Source organism: Carassius carassius, chromosome 7 (assembly GCF_963082965.1).
Source record: "Carassius carassius chromosome 7, fCarCar2.1, whole genome shotgun sequence".
NCBI classification, from domain to species: Eukaryota; Metazoa; Chordata; class Actinopteri; order Cypriniformes; family Cyprinidae; genus Carassius; species Carassius carassius.
Window position 1 is genome coordinate 27355537 of NC_081761.1, and position 20556 is coordinate 27376092.

The 20556-nt window shown below is 38.6% G+C and overlaps 1 protein-coding gene across 2 annotated transcripts in view; it reads right to left on the reverse strand.

Annotated features, from left to right (window-relative positions):
• The window catches only part of rgs12b (regulator of G protein signaling 12b), a 60365-nt gene that overhangs the window by 33018 nt on the left and 6791 nt on the right, over positions 1 to 20556 (reverse strand). For both annotated transcript variants that reach the window (XM_059554375.1, XM_059554376.1), the window contains one exon: positions 8712 to 8822. In XM_059554375.1, the coding sequence (XP_059410358.1) occupies positions 8712 to 8822 (111 nt within the window). The remainder of the gene's footprint in view (positions 1 to 8711; positions 8823 to 20556) is intronic.

Here is a 20556-nt window from a genome sequence, read left to right on the forward strand (position 1 = left end):
ACCCCCCCTGTTCTCCTCGCAAGAGACCAAGTCCAACGTTCCCTCCGTTCAGGCTTTTATTAAACGCTGTAAGGGTACATGGAGACGGGTGAGAGCATCCCTGTGTCAGTCTAGGGCTCGTACTCTAAGCAATGCTAACAAACGTCGCGTCAAGAGTCCTAGGTACGTGTGTGGTCAACGGGTGTGGTTTTCCACTACCAATTTGCCTCTCCAGGCACCGTCTCGTAAATTAGCTCCCCGTTTTATCGGACCTTTTCAGATTTCCAAGGTCATTAATCCTGTCACGGTAAAGTTGAGGCTTCCTCCTAAGCTCCGGCGCATTCACCCGGTTTTTCACGTTTCCTGTATTAAATCAGTCGTTCGCGTTCCTTCTCGTGTTTCCGTTCCTCCTATTCAGGCCGTTGGCACGTCTGTCTACACTGTACGCAAGATTCTTGATATGCGTCGTCGCGGTCGTGGCCATCAATTCTTAGTAGATTGGGAGGGTTACGGTCCTGGGGAGAGAAGCTGGGTACCCTCCCGGGACGTCCTGGATCGCTCTCTCATTGATGATTTCCTCCGGAACCGCCAGACCCCTCCCTCGGGAGCGCCAGGGGGCGCTCGTTGAGGGGGGGGCACTGTTATGAGTCTGGTTCTCCTCTCTGTCTCTCCTTTCCTTTTCCTCCCTCTGCTGGTCATTACCTCGCTCTTTCCCTTTCCCTCTTCAGCTGTTTCTCATTTGTAGCCTTTTCGCTGATCCTTTCCACCTGTTCCCCCTCTAATTCACTTGCTATTTAATGTCCTCTGTTTTCTTGCCAGTTGTCGGATTATTTCATCGGAGTATGATGCTGTTGGCTTTCTACAAACCCTGCTGTTTCCGTCTAGTCTTGTCACAGTCCTGTCTACAGTCAGGTTCAGGTCAGCTACACCTTATCACTGCCTATTAACCTCTCTTCTACTGTGTCCAGCCCTCCCGCTGTCGAGGATCTACCTGAGCAGCGCTCAGAGCACTGCGGCCGCCCAATACGTGGGAACGAGAGGTCAAGGCTCCGCTAGCCGGTCTCCCTGTTAACCTGCTGCATTCCGGCCGTTCACTAATTCAGAGAGAGCCCCTGACCCATTCATCGAGGACCCTCTACGGAGACCGTCCCGTGATCTATCCTTTGTTCTTAGCTATTTGCTGTTTCTGTTCTGAGTGACCTTTTCCCTGCATAACCTGCAGCAACCTGTGTTCCCGTTTTACAGAGACTTGTCGTCGCTCTCTCAATAAACTCTTTCATTGCACTTGGATCCTAGCTCTTCCTTATTACAATTCTAATTTAAAGGATACAAATAATGACTAAACAGCATCTGCTCTTATGATGATAACCATCAAGTTGTTTTCACACATGCTTGACATGTATGCTGCAATCGTCTTGAGAATATTAAAGTGATTCAGATGAAATCACAGTTTTTTTTTTCAATTATTCAACACATTGCCTTGAACATGCAGCACTGATCCAATTACTCATACATGATCAAGTCCACAAATTTGAACCAACTTGGCTGTCACAAAGTTGGTTAACCCATTTAATTCCACCAGACACACTTGTGACTATAAATAAGTTTTTCATTAATAAAGCTCTAAAAATCCTACTGACTGATGTTTTAGTGCATTTCATGCAGAATGTAACCCTAGAATGTGATCAAACAGTTTAAAACAGCTGGGCTGAGATACATAACAATTTTTATGACTGTAGACATATTAATTCAGTGTAGATACACACTATCCCACAGATCACAATTGTAACCGACCATAGAATATAGTTTTTGCATACTTTTCCAAAACAAATAAAATATCTATATTTATTGATTATTTAAAAGGGTTACTAATGACACATAATCTGGATCTAAAAAAATCTTCATGTTCTACTTCATCTTCATGTCTTAAAAAAAAATTTGATAAAAGGGGTTAAGCAAAGCCTGCATACAATATATCCTATGACACTCATAGCCATGCAATGCAATATCACTCTATATTGGCACACTGTTATTACCTATGGCCAAATCAGAGCTCTGCCGATTTACAGCCATATCACACTGCTATTCGTGAAATACTGTTATAAAAATAATATTGTAAAAAATATTGTTAATCTTAGCCCCTTTTCACACAGTAATATCAGTAAATTGCCATAAAATTACCGGAATGACTTTACTGGTAAATCTGCGCTGTTCACACAGGCAACGACATTCCATCTTTTTTTCCAGTAAAGCACCATTCACACATCGGTTTTCAATTACTGGTCAATTCTGTGACATCATTAAATGGAAATGACCTCTAAACAGCTGTGCCTCCCAGTGTTGTGTTTGTAAACATGGAGGGGTAAACGCAATCAGTGTTTTTGTTGATGTTTTCATTTTTGAGCCTGTTTACACCTGGTAACTTTATGCGTTTTCTCTGATCGGATATCTATCTGATTTGTTAAAACATTTCCATTTACACCTGGCAACATAAATGTGTCTTTGCAAAACGGATATAAATCCAATCTTCAATTCCCATGCAATATGCAAATTCATGTCAACAAAAGCAACAGATAACAGCTGCATTTTATTAATTATAAGCTAATTTTAAGGACAAAGACGGCAATAGGAGAGAGTGTGGCATCAGAATTGTAAAGATAAGTTAGTCTCACTTCTAATAAATATAATTGTGTGTTGAACATCTGCTACTTACTTTCAGTTTCATGTGCGCAGTTTGCTTGTCGGCTTGCTGAAAAGATACTCAACTACTCATCCATGGTGATGCGTCTTGCGTTAGCGCTCTCATATCTGACTATAACATATCATATAGCCTATAACATGCTCGCACACATTTATTATTATAAAGGGGTCATATGATTCTGCCAAAAAGAATTGTATTTGGTGTAATGAAATGCGTTTATGCGGTTTAAGGTTAATGCTGTTTAAGGTTCTCCTCTAAGACCCGCCTACTTAAACGCGTCGATTTTCACAAGACTCATCGATCTGAAAAGCGAGGTATCCAGCACATTGTGATTGGCCAAATGCCTCAAATGTGAGAAAGAAATGTTATGCCTCTTAACATATTGTGAAGCCTTGTCCGGCCGGAGCGACGAGACAAAAACATAAAACCCATTATAAACGTGATATAAACATGATATCTAGTCGTGTTTTCTTTTGGAAGGCAAAAACAAAGTAGTTTCGTTTTCTCAACGGAGCAACATCACACACTTCGGCCTTGAGTGAGCAGAGGCTGGAGGCCTAGAGTGAGCCACGGCCGGCTTGAGAACGGTGCGGCAGGCGGATTCTACGAAGGTCCATACGTTGGTCTTGGAGCTACCACATGTGACGACCCTGGGCTGGACGTCGCTGGTGAAGCCGATCCGGCAGCTCCAGTCATGACGAAGAGGATATCATTCTCTTTTGGAAGGCCAAACAAAGTAGTTTCGCTTTCACAGCGAAAAACACAGCGTCTATAAGACATAGCGGCGGCGGCAACAACAATACTATAACGAGAATAAAAAGTATGCCTTCTTTCTTTGCGTGAACATCTGTGCAGCATTATGCATATCTTCCCACATACTAACGTAGATATGTGGGGGCGTGTTAGTGGGCGTGGACAAGTGTTAACTTTTATAAAGAATAAGCCTTTGGATTTGATACTTTAGTCTTTGCAATTTCACAGACCTTCTTTATTCACCAAGAGAATTACTATTAAAAGAAAGATATTAATAAAACTACACAGGTAGCCTAACGCTAACTCAGATCTTTTAATTAAAGCCAACTTACCATAATTACATTGTTAAATTGTACAGTTAGTTATTATGTTATCAAATGAAGTTAATAAAACATATGCAGAAATCTCTGCAGATTTGAGTGGTTTGTGTTTGAATGAAGAGATCCCCATTGACTGACTAAGCACTGACACTGAGCCTCATAATGAACAGAAGAAAAAATTAACCATTCTTAATCCGCATGGTATCTTAATGAATTTCCACACTTATGTACACAATAATGTAAGGAGGATGTTTCCTCTTGTCTTTAATATACCACTATCCGCTTTTTTTAAATTGAAAAACATTATTTCTATCTAGCCAAGTTTCGTATGTAAGTTTCCCCTTACAGTAAACGAGAAAGTCGCAAGACCGGAAGTAAGTATGGACACACTCGCGTTGTTGAAGCTCACCAACGCCATCTTGTGGACCGATCCCATAGATGCCCCATTCGACCGCTCCAGGCATGTAGATGCGGCCTCCATCAAAGAATGGTCAACTTGACATCATTCACCATATTGTAGGTTCTCAGAAAGCCATTGAGCCATTCTGTCAAAGGCTATAGAATACCCAAGATGAGACACTAGTATGGTTTTGAATGGGAAAAAATGCAACGCTCAATATGTCCGCTTAGTCGCAGGAAGCCCGGCCTTCTGAATGAAAGAGCCAATTGCTAATTGGAAAGTCAGCGCGTCACTGCAGCTGCCGTTAGAAGTCACGGTTGCTACAGAAACAGTCAGCATTCTTAGGAATGCGTATGCGGACTAGCTGATCTTGCCTGAATAATACGTTTTTTATAAAGCTATTTGAGCAAAATACACATTTTGATATCAGTCGATAAACAGTTGATATCAGATTTCTTTGGTGATTTAAAATAAGAAATTTAATCGCAAGTTTAGTGAACAGTTTTGTAAAATTTGATGTTTCCCCATTCAAAGAGATTTGCATGCCCGAGAGGCATTTCAAAGAGGCATTTTCAAAGATGGCCGCCAAGTGAAATGACTTGTCTTAAAGGGACTTTGCATTCTCTGCAGGACTGTGGCAACTTTCAAATATTCAGTGATTACTATGGTGAATGACGTCAAGTTCACAATTACAGTATGACAGATGGTTAATGTATAGCGGCCCATAGAAACAGTCTCTAATGAGGCATACGTATATATAACTATGGTGGGAATCTTGGAAAAACCTTCCATTCTTAAAACCTCCTGAAATGCATTTTACAGAAACTATTGTTTTGAACAATAGGGGTCTTGGAGTCAAATAAAATGCCCCACTATAAATGGTGGCAGTAAAAAAACTTTTTTGATGACATCAGCCAAGTCATACTGAAGCAAAATTATTTGTTTCTTAGGTAAGATTATGAAGATCAAAGTTCATTTATTTACTGATGATACATTAAAAGACCAAATATGTGCATTTCAAATTGAATACCAGAGTCTGTTAAATTCTGGAGTGCCATTCAGCCTAAATTATCCATGTAAATCACATTTGTGACATTAAACAATAATCACGATCAGTTTTGAAAGGGGGTAGGAATCTGTTGGCTCAGTGAGCAAACTGAAGGCTGGAAAGGCTGGCGTGATATCACGCAGTGTCTGTGGGCATGAAAAGAAATTACATCTTACTGGGTAAAGACTCACTGACAAGATAACTGCAGAGCTCGCTTTCTCTTGTATGATAGGCCAGTCAGAGGAAATATGTGTGTGTTCTGGAGAAGCTGGTAATTAGTGCCTTTCCTGATGTTGTTTGTGTATGTTCATCTCAGAGCTTGAGAGTGTGTGTCACAGCATTTAAGGACAGTATTCAATTAGCATGTAATTTAAGAGTATGTATGCGCATTCATGCCTCACTGCAGAGTGCGAGTTCGCAGCAGAATCCCTGCTAACGCGAAGAATGCTGCTCAATGCTCATTAGCACACACACACACACACACTCTTACACTAATTACTGTGCTGCTTTACAAAGCAAGCTCTGTTCACACACAAGTGCCGCCACCCTGCATATGTGCAGCTCTGAGAAAAGAGACGAAGCTACCGGAAGACGAGGTAAAGAGATGAGAGGAAACTAAAGAGAGGGAGACTCCAAGAAAATAATGGAAGCATGAGTAAAAAATATAAAACAGTCACATTTAACTTCTTTCCCTCTATATCATTATCATGGTTTCTGTATTAACTATCAAGGCTTTTCTTAGCATTTGTACAGCGCAGATGACACACACCCTGCTTTTAAGAGCTTAAAACTGTTGCTTTCTCTCTTCTTCACTCAATAAAACCAGCTTTATGCAATCAGGCGTGTGTTTGTTCCAGCCACTAACTGGAGGAAGCGTTTCATTCTTTTATCTTATCATGCCTGATCAACATTGTGACTGTCCCGTCAGAGTGGCACGGAGACTCATTTTCATGCTATGTGACTCAGCTAGGATTCCTGCTCTTTAAAAGCGCAGTTTTGAATAAATATACATAAACAAGTCCAAAAGAAAAACAGTTTTCTGGGATGAGTTACTTATTATTGACTGACCATTTATAACAGTGGACAAATGTTGAAAAGCACTGATTACCCTCAGAAACCCAGAAGAGATTTTAGAAAAAAAATGAAAATTGAAAAATGAAAAAAAATTGAATCATAAATTTTTTTTAATGATGATTATCTAATTAGAGTTGTTTTATGATGATTATTTATTTTGAGTATATTACTGTATAGAAGTTCAGGGTCATTATTATTATTATTTATATTCCTTTGGATATTCTGTTCATTGAAAAATCCTGAAAAAAAAATTGTAAGATGAAATATGGTGAAAGTTCAGCTTTACCCTTACAGGGATATATTACTGTTTTAAAAATGTAGGCCTAATTTAAAATATAATTTAAAAATGTATCATTTAAAATATATTAAATTACATTTAATATAGTTACATTTAATATTGTTTAATATTATGTTACATTTAACATTATATATTATATAGAAAATGAAATGTATACATTTTAATGTATTTTTGATCAAATAAATGCAGTCTTGGTGAGCATAAGAGACTTCTTTTAAATACATTTAAACATCTTACCGACTCCATACTTTTGAACAGTATCATAAATTATTACAGTTTTGACTATATTTTTACATTTATGCATATGGAAGAGGTTTTATTCAAAGCTACCTACAATACATTTACATAGTGCTGGCAATGACAAATTCAAGGGTTTAATTCCCAGGGAATACATGAACTAATAAAAAATACCTTGAATGCAATGTCAGGTTTTGAACAAAAGCATCTGGCACTGTAACTGTGAAGTTTAGGCTCAAATACCACAAAGATCATTTATTATATCATTTTGAAAATGCCTATTTTGAGAGGAAGCAGAAACAGGCTGTTTTCGTTCATGTCTCTTTAAATGCAAATGAGCTGGTGCTCTCCATCCCCTTTTCCAGAATAGAGCTGCGCCATTACAGCTCATACCTGCTAGAAAAAACATCTGTTTTGGTTCTGATTATCACGTTTATCGTGCTGAAATCATGCATTTAAACCATGTTATTTTAAACTTCTGATATACGGTTTTCTGAGTCCACACATATGAAGCACATGGACAGAAAACAGCTGTCACAGCGTGAGTACTAAACTAACTTATAACACACAAGTTCACGTAAAAAACACAAGTTACAACAACAGTCGGTTATGTCTATGAAGGTAAACAGCTGGAAAATAAATAGCATGTTTATTTTAGATCTATGTGGCAGCAGCAATAACCAGTAAATATATCAATAAATCCACTGCTCTGTCGTCTCCTCTGAGGCCGGGACTCTAAATAGTGTTCTGTGCAGCCAAAGACAGTTAGCTCAAACTTTCGCTATGGCATTAGAACTGGTACACTGTTGTTGCTTGCCAAATCAAAATGATGATGCCGTGGTTGGAAACTTACAGATTAAGGGGCGGTAATATTATAATGAGATCCCTTTGTAACGTCACTTGGGGAGCTAAATTTTTCGTGCTAATTTTTTCAAATGCTTGCAGAAAATGACTTACCAAAACAAAGTTACTGGGTTAATCGTTTCCTTGGTTGGTAGATGCACAGGGGACCTGATTTTAGCACTTAAAACCTGGAAAAGTCAGATTTTCATGATATTTCACCTTTAAATGTTTAAATCTATGTGATTTGTTTTAGCGGTTTTATTTTTTGCAACTTTTACCCATCAACCTCCATGATTTAGGAGTGGAGCACAGTAAGTTAAACACTTAGCGGTTAAATTCATGGGTCCAGACCTGGGTAGAAACCCATTCCCTGTACTCAGTCATCATGCTACACCAAGAAGAACTTTAGTTTTATAATGGATAACTTTGTGAATGTTAAACACAGTTTGATGTTCATTTAAAATACACTTTCAAACAGGTTGCCGAATCACTACTATTTGTCAACCAATGTTTTCATACCACCAACGTTCCATGCTGGCTATCAGGATAGACTCAGATGTGATGTGCTGTCAGTTTTTTTGTGCCCCCGAGCTCCTCCATCTGAAAATTACACCATCCATGTTTCACCGTCTCCTCCGTTGCCATGGCAATCTGCCGTCACCACACTTGTGCGAGCATCACACGGCACGTGGTAGCACTCTATCTCTTTGACTGCTGGGTCTAAAATTAAACTCACGTGTGTGAGTGTGACCACAGCCATTAATACACTAGAATACCCTCGCTGCGATGTCAAATCTGCTCTACAGGCACACAGCTGTCGTTTCGTGAATAAGTGCCCTAGAATTCATGCACTCAGGAGAGTTGCTTGTGTTTGTTTGTTTCAGTGTGAATGCATGTCTCTCAATTACTGCGTAGATCGCTCATTCCTTATGTAATCGTTCCCAACCCTCCGAGTGATAGGATCGGAATGCTGAGAAGTTTGAGAATGCGAGAGAGACAGACTGAAATGTAGGGAGACCGTCCTGAGGAGAAAAAGAAGAGCATTTGGGGAACCTTACCTCAAGGTCATCAAGTGAGCGAGCCATACTGAGACGCTTGGAACGTCCAAAAGATCGTCTGCCGGAGGAACGCTGAGGAAAACCCATAGTGATGCCTTTAAATCTTCCACCCTGTGAAAAACAGAGAGTAAGACATTAGTAACATAGAGTGGGGAAAAGATTTATTTGATCCCCTGCTGATTTTGTAAGTTTGCCCACTTACAAAAAAATGAAGGGTCTGCAATTTTTATGGTTTATTTTAACGTATAGAGACAGAATGCCAACCAAAGAATCCAGAAAAACACTTTATATAAAGGTTAGAATTTGATTTGCATTTCAGTGAGTAAAATAAGTATTTGATCTCCTAACCAAAACATGACTTAGTGGTATGTTTCGTGTCATTTTAATCTTTTTAAGACTTTTACATGACCCATCTTCAGTGTTCTGGCTGAGGGAAGGAGGTTCTCGTCCAAGATTTTACAGTACATGGTCCTGTCCATTTGTCCCTCAATGTGGTGAAGTTGTCCTGTATCCTTAGTTTCACCTCCATTCTTGACTTTAGGGATGGTGTTCTTGGGGTCATAGTCAGCATTTCTCTCCCTCCATACACGGCAAGTCAATTTTCGTCTCATCTGACCAAAGCACTTTCTCCCAAGCCTTCTCTGAATCATTTAAATGTTCTTTGGCAAACTTTAAACGGGCCTGTACATGTGCCTTCTTGAGCAGGGGGATCTTCCAGGTGCTGCAGGATTTCAGTCCATTGATGTGTATTGTCTTACTAATGTTTTACTTGGTGACTGTGGTCCCAACTGCCTTAAAATTATTCGGGTCTGATCCCTCACCTTTCCCATGAACATCCGTACCCCATGAGGCGAGATCTTGCACGGAGCTCCAGATCGAGGCAGATTGATGGTTGGTTGATATTTCTTCCATTTCCAAATAATCGCACCAACAGTTGTCTCCTTCCCACCATGCTTTATGCTTCTAGCCATAAAAATTATAGACCATTCATTTCTTTGTAAGTGGACTTACAAAATCAGCAGGGTATCAAATAAATATTTCCCCCATTGTGTACAAGACCACAATTGTTACAATGCAAAAGTCCTTATGATACAATGTGTTTTGCGATTCATTAAATGTTCCATCATCTTCGCATTGGCAAACCACGTCTAACCATGTGTCCACCAAGAAATGTCTGGGAATTGTCAAATGTCTTAGTAGAAGAGTGGGGTAACATCTCACAGCAATAACTATCAAATCTGGTGCGCTCCATGAGGGTGAGATCCACTGTAAGCAGCTGGTGGCCACAACAGATTCTCACAGCTACTTTTCATATTCACTTACTTCAGAATCTCATCATTCCAGTTCTGTTCGTCTTTGAATCTCATTGAATTTATGTCTCAGTTGTTGAAAATTAATGAGCAAATAGTCTGGAATAAATAAAATTTTATTACAGTAAACACAGAAGTAATGTAAAATATTACAGTTTAAAATAAATCTTTTCTATTTGAATATATTTTTAAAAGTCTTTTATTTGATGACAACACGGTCTTCAGTGTCACATGATCCTTCAAAAATCACTCTATTATGCTGCTTTGGTGCTTAACTATTAATAGTGGTTCCATGTTGAAAACAAGTTTTTACTGCTTAATATATTTGTAAAAACTGAGATACATTTTATTTCTGGATTCTTTGATAAATAAACTAGTGATAAATACTTATTTGAACAAATGCCTGAAACTTGGTATTAAAAGCACTTTCTGTGTCTGTTCGCTCTTTAAGAAGAATCACTTTATGTACAGTCGTGGCCAAAAGTTTTGAGAATTACATAAATATTGGAAATTGGAAAGGTTTCTGCTTAAGTTTTTAGAATAGTAATTTGCATATACTCCAGAATGTTATGAAGAGTGATCAGATGAATTTCATAGTCCTTCTTTGCCATAAAAATGAACTTAATCCCAAAAAAACCTTTCCACTGCATTTCATTGCTGTCATTAAAGGACCTACTGAGATCATTTCAGTAATCGTCTTGTTAACTCAGGTGAGAATGTTGACGAGCACAAGGCTGGAGATCATTATGTCAGGCTGATTGGGTTAGAATGGCAGACTTGACATGTTAAAAGGAGGGTGATGCTTGAAATCATTGTTCTTCCATTGTTAACCATGGTGACCTGCAAAGAAACGCATGCAGCCATCATTGCGTTGCATAAAAATGGCTTCACAGGCAAGGATATTGTGGCTATTAGGATTGCACCTAAATCAACAATTTATAGGATCATCAAGAACTTCAAGGGAAGAGGTTCAATTCTTGAAGGCTTCAGGACGTCCAAGAAAGTCCAGCAAGCGGCAGGATCGTCTCCTAAAGAGGATTCAGCTGCGGGATCGGAGTGCCACCAGTGCAGAGCTTGCTCAGGAATGGCAGCAGGCAGGTGTGAGCGCATCTGCACGCACAGTGAGGCACAGACTTTTGGAAGATGGCCTGGTGTCAAGAAGGGCAGCAAAGAAACCACTTCTCTCCAAAAAAAAACATCAGGGACAGATTGATCTTCTGCAGAAAGTATAGTGAATGGACTGCTGAGGACTGGGGCAAAGTCATATTCTCCGATGAAGCCCCTTTCTGATTGTTTGGGGCATCTGGAAAAAAGGCTTGTCCGGAGAAGAAAAGGTGAGCGCTACCATCAGTCCTGTGTCATGCCAACAGTAAAGCATCCTGACACCATTCATGTGTGGGGTTGCTTCTCATCCAAGGGAGTGGGCTCACTCACAATTCTGCCCAAAAACACAGCCATGAATAAAGAATGGTACCAAAACACCCTCCAACAGCAACTTCTTCCAACAATCCAACAACAGTTTGGTGAAGAACAATGCATTTTCCAGCACAATGGAGCACCGTGCCATAAGGCAAAAGTGATAACTAAGTGGCTCGGGGACCAGAATGTTGAAATTTTGGGTCCATGGCCTGAAAACTCCCCAGATCTTAATCCCATTGAGAACTTGTGGTCAATCCTCAAGAAGCGGGTGGACAAACAAAAACCCACTAATTCTGACAAACTCCATGAAGTGATTATGAAAGAATGGGATGCTATCAGTCAGGATTTGGCCCAGAAGTTGATTGAGAGCATGCCCCGTCGAATTGCAGAGGTCCTGAAAAAGAAGGGCCAACACTGCAAATACTGACTCTTTGCATAAATGTCATCTAATTGTCGATAAAAACCTTTGAAACGTATGAAGTGCTTGTAATTATATTTCAGTACATCACAGAAACAACTGAAACAAAGATTTAAAAGCAGTTTAGCAGCAAACTTTTTTGAAAACTAATATTTATGTAATTCTCAAAACTTTTGGCCACGACTGTAGTAGCTTTGGATAAGATTAGATACTTTATTGTCATTGTACAATCAAAATCAAGTTAAGACCAGAGTGTGTTGAGACCAAAATATGACCAAGACCAAGGCAAGGAGAGACTGAGTCAAGACCAAGATCAAGACAGCACTTTTCAAATTCATCTAGTCGTGGCCAAAAGTTTTGAGAATTACATAAATATTAGTTTTCAAAAAGTTTGCTGCTAAACTGCTTTTAGATCTTTGTTTCAGTTGTTTCTGTGATGTACTGAAATATAATTACAAGCACTTCATACGTTTCAAAGGCTTTACATGACCATTATGCAAAGAGTCAGTATTTGCAGTGTTGGCCCTTCTTTTTCAGGACCTCTGCAATTCGACTGGGCATGCTCTCAATCAACTTCTGGGCAAAATCCTGACTGATAGCAACCCATTCTTTCATAATCACTTCTTGGAGTTTGTCAGAATTAGTGGGTTTTTGTTTGTCCAACCGCCTCTTGAGGATTGACCACAAGATCTCAATGGGATTAAGATCCGGGGAGTTTCCAGGCCATGGACCCAAAATTTCAACATTCTGGTCCCCGAGCCACTTAGTTATCACTTTTGCCTTTTGGAATGGTGCTCCATCGTGCTGGAAAATGCATTGTTCTTCACCAAACTGTTGTTGGATGTTGGAAAAAGTTGCTGTTGGAGGGTGTTTTGGTACCATTTTTTATTCATGGCTGTGTTTTTGGGCAGAATTGTGAGTGAGCCCACTCCCTTGGATGAGAAGCAACCCCACACATGAATGGTGTCAGAATGCTTTACTGTTGGCATGACACAGGACTGATGGTAGCGCTCACCTTTTCTTCTCCGGACAAGCCTTTTTCCAGATGCCCCAAACAATCGGAAAGGGGCTTCATCGGAGAATATGACTTTGCCCCAGTCCTCAGCAGTCCATTCACTATACTTTCTGCAGAAGATCAATCTGTCCCTGATGTTTTTTTGGAGAGAAGTGGCTTCTTTGCTGCCCTTCTTGACACCAGGCCATCTTCCAAAAGTCTTGGCCTCACTGTGCGTGCAGATGCGCTCACACCTGCCTGCTGCCATTCCTGAGCAAGCTCTGCACTGGTGGCACTCCGATCCCACAGCTGAATCCTCTTTAGGAGACGATCCTGGTGCTTGCTGGACTTTCTTGGACGCCCTGAAGCCTTCTTTACAAGAATTTAACCTCTTTCCTTGAAGTTCTTGATGATCCTATAAATTGTTGATTTAGGTGCAATCTTAGTAGCCACAATATCCTTGCCTGTGAAGCCATTTTTATGCAACGCAACGATGGCTGCACGCGTTTCTTTGCAGGTCACCATGGTTAACAATGGAAGAACAATGATTTCAAGCATCACCCTCCTTTTAGCATGTCAAGTCTGCCATTCTAACCCAATCAGCCTGACATAATGATCTCCAGCCTTGTGCTCGTCAACATTCTCACCTGAGTTAACAAGACGATTACTGAAATGATCTCAGCAGGTCCTAATGACAGCAATGAAATGCAGTGGAAAGGTTTTTTTGGGATTAAGTTAATTTTCATGGCAAAGAAGGACTATGCAATTCATCTGATCACTCTTCATAACATTCTGGAGTATATGCAAATTGCTATTATAAAAACTTAAGCAGCAACTTTTCCAATTTCCAATATTTATGTAATTTTCAAAACTTTTGGCCACGACTGTAGAGGCTACTACTGACTGAGAAATTTCTTGATAAAATAATAAAAAAATCACTTACACACTAATTACAATTGCATAGATGTTATATGATTACAGTTTTAAATATAATACTTTTGAATATAGAAATATGAAAAATAAAACCACTTTTAAATATTAAATACCATCATTTTAGCAAATCAATATATTGGAATGATTTCTGAAGGATCCTGTGACTAAAGAGTAATGGCTGCTGAAAATTCAACTGCCATCACGGGAATACATTTCTTTATAAAACATATGCAAATGCTATTTTAAATGATTATTTATTATAAAAAAATTAGTATAAATGAACATTCATCAGACTTCTACATTTGCATTCATTCTTAGTTCTGCACACACAAGATAGTCTGGTGGACAGTCTCAATCCCAGCTCATAATCATATCACCGTGTCCGTCTACCAAAACTGTCTCCTGAGAAATAGAAGTGATAAGCATTTGGTCTCCCTCTTTCTATTTTTGAAAAGGACAACATCATTTCTCATCCACTCCACATGTGAAATACACAGAGGAGCCAGTAAACAACTCTTCGTTTGCTCCGGAACTAGGGCTGCTCCGATCACGATCGGCCGATCGTTATGCGCATCTCGTCAGTAAAGCCGGTTCTCTAATCAGCGGTAAATTCCCTTAGGTGCGTGATTTCACATAGAGCAGCTGTTATTACACAGAGCCGTTGTTAACTGAGAAGATGCGCAAATAAACGCTGAAAATGAACGTGGATTTGCGCATCTTCTCAGTTAACAATGGCTCCGTGTAGTAACAGCTGCTCTATGTTAGATCATACACCTGATGAAATTTACCGCTGATTAGAGAACCGGCTTTACTGACGAGATGTGCATAACGATCGGTCGATCGTGATCGGAGCAGCCCTATCCGGAACATTTGGCATTATTGTTTGAGGATCACATGAACAGACACATGATGGAAATGTGTGCTTGTGTGTGTGCGCGAGTGTAAAAATTAAAGGATTCTTTTGTTTCTAATGTGGTTTTTAGAAGAGGATTTCCTAACACAAGGTTTATTAAGTTAAATATTGCATTTGTGTCACTGTGCACTGCACAGCATTGGCAGAATAACAAGATTTGTTTATTTTTCTTAAAGGGGGGTACAAGATGGATTCTCATGCTAAACATGGGCAAAGTAAAAAAAATAATATTTTGGACAAATGACAGAGATTTTCTGTGCTGAAAATCTTACTTCTGGGTTGTTACTAGTTTCGGCTGTTTTTTTTTTCGATTGTGGATCTAATGATGTAGATGATGGTGGAACTGCTTATATGAGCATTTCTCTCGGAAAAGCACGCCTGCGCACAAGTTGACCATGAGGAGAGTGAGACCGCACACATCAACGCGCTTCATCAGGAAATCGTTTTCTTTTTGGAGATATGAAGGATGCAGTACTACTCTGTAGGTACTCAAGATTAACATGAGATTAGGTGAAACTGTGTATGTTATGTACCCTTTAAACAAAATTTGTGTATGTGATACTTGCATGTATAAAACTCACAACTGCCACTACAGCAACTGACTTGAGTCCTTTTTTCAATGTAAAGGTACAGTCACATGAGCATATGTGACGAGTGGGGCGGGTTCGAGGGACGTGGGAACGAGCGAGGCCGATGGAGTGATTGGAGATGAACAACACCTGTTTGACCCACCGGTCTTGAGTCCCACGGAGGAGATGGAAGGATATAAAACAGGAGCGACGACAGTGAAGGACGAGAGAGGACCAGGCCTGGGCTTTATTTTATGTTTTGGTTTTTATTTGTGCGCATCAGTCGTCCGCGAGGGGCTGATGCGATGTTTTGTGTTTATTTTGATTATTAAAGTTTCATTTTGATTGTCCGCCGGTTCCCGCCTCCTTCATCCCGATGATTAGGAAGGTTTTATCATTACAGCATACTTTTAGTAAAACTTCATATGCAAAATATTCTAGTGTCAATAGTGTAGCGATGTATAAGCACAGCTCACACAGAATACAGCAACTTGAACCTGTAATGGGAACACGTTGGGAAATCTTTTACAATCACATGAAATTCCAGACTGGGATTCCAATTGAAATGACTGGATTTTGCCCATGAAAACTTTACTGCACCTTAAAGTGAAAACCCAAGTGAAAATCATTTACTAACACAGACATCATGAAATTCATGACTTTTCTTTCTTTAGACACTTTAGATGAATACAAATATTTTAGATAATTTCAATTTAAATCATTGAAAATGTCTATTGAAATTGTATGTGTAAGAAGAATATAAATATATATATATTTTTTAAGATAAACTATTTTATATAAACCATTGCTTCCGACAAATAGGTCAGAAGACATTGATTCATCAAATGTTGTCATATAGATTAACGTCATGTTCACTTTGCAAAGCATCAACTCTGGAAATCCCCTTGTATTATGGACTCAGAGATGGATTATTTTTCTATAAATCTTTCTTTGTGAAAAAAAGTCATGTATATCTGGGATGGCATGAAGATAAGTAAATAATTGTTTGCCCATACTCTATGTACCAGGTGCAAGTTGTATGTCTGATTGCTATTAAACCGTAAGCACTCAAACGAAGCCTCATATCAACAATAATTACAAATAGCGAATTCTCTCTGCACATTTAACTGGTATAAAAGAAAGTCTAGCAACAGAAAAAAAACCCATCAGCATTAACTCTGATGCAGTCAGAGAAAGATCATCAAAGACGCTAGACAGAAAAACAGAAGGACGAATGTAAAATGATGGGAGAACTAGTAGTCAGGTGGTAAGATAGACAGAGAGACATGATTAGAGGGATCATTTTCATAGGCTAAAGTTTAGAGGCTGATTGTGCAGATGACAAGAGCAGTGTAATCAAATGGCCCCCTGTGTTGCCTAGAAACGCAGTGAACTCCGTGTGTTCAGCCTCATCAGTTATGACACATCAAGTGATAACAAACATATGCACACACACAAATATGCCAACACAAGTGACTACAAGCACATGAGAGTCAGCGCAGTACATACTTCAGCAATGCACAAAGGATAGTTAAACCAAAAATCAGTCACATGTGAAATATGTGAAACACACATGAAACATGATTTTGGAATATTTGCATGGTCTAAATGTGTGAAACCCCTGTGAACACATGAACAATATGTCATCACGTGTTCACATGTGGGTTTCACACATTTAGACCATGCAAATGTTCCAAAACCATGTGTCTTTCAAATATTTCACATGTGATTTTAACATGTTTGCACATGTGAAGTTCATGTGCTTTTTCTGTATAGAAAGATGGTGAAAGATAGTACACAATGGCAATTTTTGTAGAAATACTTCTTTAAGGCTAACAAGACAGGACATTTACATAATATCTCTCTCAAATCACACACACTCACAGTGTGAATTTCAAGGCAAACATGCAAAGACATGATCTCACACACACACACTCACATGATGCACATACCATAAAAAGAAAGCTCATAGAATCAGGAGAGAACAAATGATGTGTGCTATGGAAAAGATGAACACAGGTTCCTTAAAGAAAAGATATGGAATTTAAGAACTGTGATGTGAAACAACTGATGCGTAAAGCGATGCAAAGAGGAAAAAAATGAAAAAGAACACAAAGGTTTGCTCTTGTAGTGCAGTGAATGATCATAAATTCTGCATTCATTCCTGGTGTCTGGATACTAGACCCATATTTGGTTTCATTAAAAACACTATCGGTCATGTAATGGAGGAACAGGTTAGCCAGACATGAGTGACCACCGCTTGATCACCCCAGTGGTTCCATAGTAATTGAGCAGCACAGCGTTGTGAGTTAATCTAAAGCTATATCATGGACTAAACTACGTTCCTTGGGTAAATCTTGTGGGTGGTTGCTGAAAAGAAGCATAGAGCTGTCAACATTGGTTTTGGAGAACAACACTAAATGTTCCAGATGTAAGCAGGAGCTGCTCTATTTTGTGTGTAGCACTTGAATCCTAGAAGGAAAAAGTGTTTTATTTATATACTTCAAAAGACTAATGATGAAGGGAAAGGCATAGAAACATGAGGCTCATCTGACTATGCTTACATCAGCACAGCCTAAAGCTCTTTTTTAGGCTGCCAAAGAGCGAATGGTACGCACATACAAGCTTAAAGGTCTCAAAGTGCATTCTGTCCTCTATTTTTTTTTTTTTTATGACAGTTTCACCTATTGATTTGTTCACCCCATAACTGAACTATTTACACTTTCCTTCTCTAGCTCTCTCTCCCCTATTAAGGTACAGTTGGGTCAGTCTTGGGGTTGAGATAACATCATGGATTCCTGTGGGGAGCAGGGACGTAATGTGCACTGCATAGACCTCTTAGACTTATCAGGGAGGAGCTATCTTTGAGGAGCTTTCTTTCCTGTTTACTTATCCATGTTGGAATGACAAAGCATACCAAGAAATGTCACTATAAAAACATCTGTTTCATCTGTTTATCTGTTTCATATCTTGTTCTCTGTTGGTCCATGAAGCAGATCTGCACAAATCTATTATAGAATAGTCCATCACACTATAAGATTACAACACAGCCACTGCAATTTAGTATTAATATAACTGTTAAACATCTCAATAGTGAAAAACAATACCCAGTATGGATAATAACTAACATGACGACTGTACTATACTGCTCTCCTCAAGTCTCGTTCTAGCATATCATCAGTAGTCATTGTATGTAGGTAAGTAATTTATAAATAATATGAATATGAACATGAAAATTAAAAAAAAAAAATATATATATATATATATATATATATATATATTGTACACAGTACAGTGGGTCAATTTTGCAATTACGTGTAGCCAACTGCTGACTAGGTGATTTTTAGTGGATGCATGAAGTCAGCTGCATTTATAACATTGACTATGGATGTGTCTTTTCTTTGAACGATATCATATTGCATAATAATGTGGAGAATTTTTTTATAGGTGTAGAAAAATAATTAAAATATATAAAACATTTAAATAAAATATAAATAAAATGAAGCCAGTTGGTTAGATATTTTGGTAACACATTAAAGTAATGAGCACATTTTCACTATTAACTTTTCTTATTAGCATACATATTACTAACATATTTGTGGTTTATTAATACTTATAAAGTGCATATTAATGCCTTATTCTGCATGACCATATTCGAGATCCCTTAACACTTCTCTCTGCATGACTATAAACAACTACCTTACTATCAATATGCAGTAATTAGGCATTTATTGAGGAGGTAACGCTTCATTAATAGTAAATATCGGTTCCCTATTCTAAAAGGTCACACATTATTTTAAGGACCAATTCTCATTATATTTCCTATTAACTATGACTTTTGCCTCAATAAATCCTAATTTGCTGCTTATTAATAGTAAGGTAGTTGTTACGTTTAGGTATGGGGTAGGATTAAGGGATCTAAAATATGACCATGCAAGATAAGGCAATAGTATTTGCTTTCTAACTACTAATTAAAAGCCAATATGCTAATATGCATGCTAATAAGCAACTAGGCCTAGTTAAAAGTGAGAGCTGGTCCTTAAAGTGTTGCCATATACAGTGTTACCAGAAATTTGTTTTATAATCTAAAGTCATTTATACATACCACATAAAAGAATAATAATTTGAAAATGTAAATGAGTTTGGGAGGTAAAATGGACAAAGGAAAAGAATCTTCATGCAATAAGTATTTGACCTGTAACTGACACACACAGTGGTGGAGTGCCGCCTGTTGGTGAGTAAGAGATCAACTTATGAGTCTCTTTCATGATCTCACAAACAGACAAGAAATGTAAAAACAAATATAATGAAAAGAACCACTGTGATGTGGGTTTGTGCAGCTAATGCAGTAGAGAAAATTACAACTTCAAAAGACCTTCCATATTTATTACCATCATTAATTACCATAATTGATCAGCCTTATTCAGGTTGACTGTACACTATTAAAACTCATGCTGCTATGATACCTCACACCTCTTCATCAGTCATGGCTGCTGCCCCCAGTGTGAGACAGACGTGGCATGGTCTCTATGTCAACAGCAGTCAACTAGAATGCTCCCATGTCAATAATACAGCCTGGAATCTCCTTAGCAACCACATTTATGCATGCAGTTTTTTTACCTCAATAAATCAAAGACTACATGGTGCATTAGTATTTTAAAATATTCATTTGTCACACTGTTTCAAATGAATTATGCTACAGCATTCATAAATACCACTTTTCCTAATGCAGACATAAAATTGATGTCCACATTAAATAAGCGGTGCTAGAAAGAAACCAGCAGAGAATGAAAAAACAATTCCTTCAAGCAGAGAACACAGACCAGTGATGTCTGAGATGCCTTACTGTTTTTAGCAGACCCTGAAGCTACTGTCACAGATGATGCATATAACAGCTACATTACTATTCTGGGAAATCCAATCAATGTTGTCTGTTCTGTTGCTTTAGACCTGTGGACATCTTTGGGCCTGTTTGGGCCCTTTAGCTCATGTGGAGCAGTTCTGGAGATTTACTTTATCTGAGAAACTTGTGTAGTGCTTCACAAATAGTCCAGCCAATAGTCTGCTGAAGAATATTGTAAATTCACCCTCATGTCAATCCAAACCTGTATTACTTTAATTTCATCTGTAGAACACAAAGTATCATATGGCTTCTGAAAACTTGGAATACATTGTGTGAGTTATCAGCAATACAAAAAAGATGGTTCTTTATAGGTTCAAGCATAGTAACAGTTATATTTACAACAATATCATCTCGATGAATGAAAGGGTTCTTTGTGGTAGTGTTTT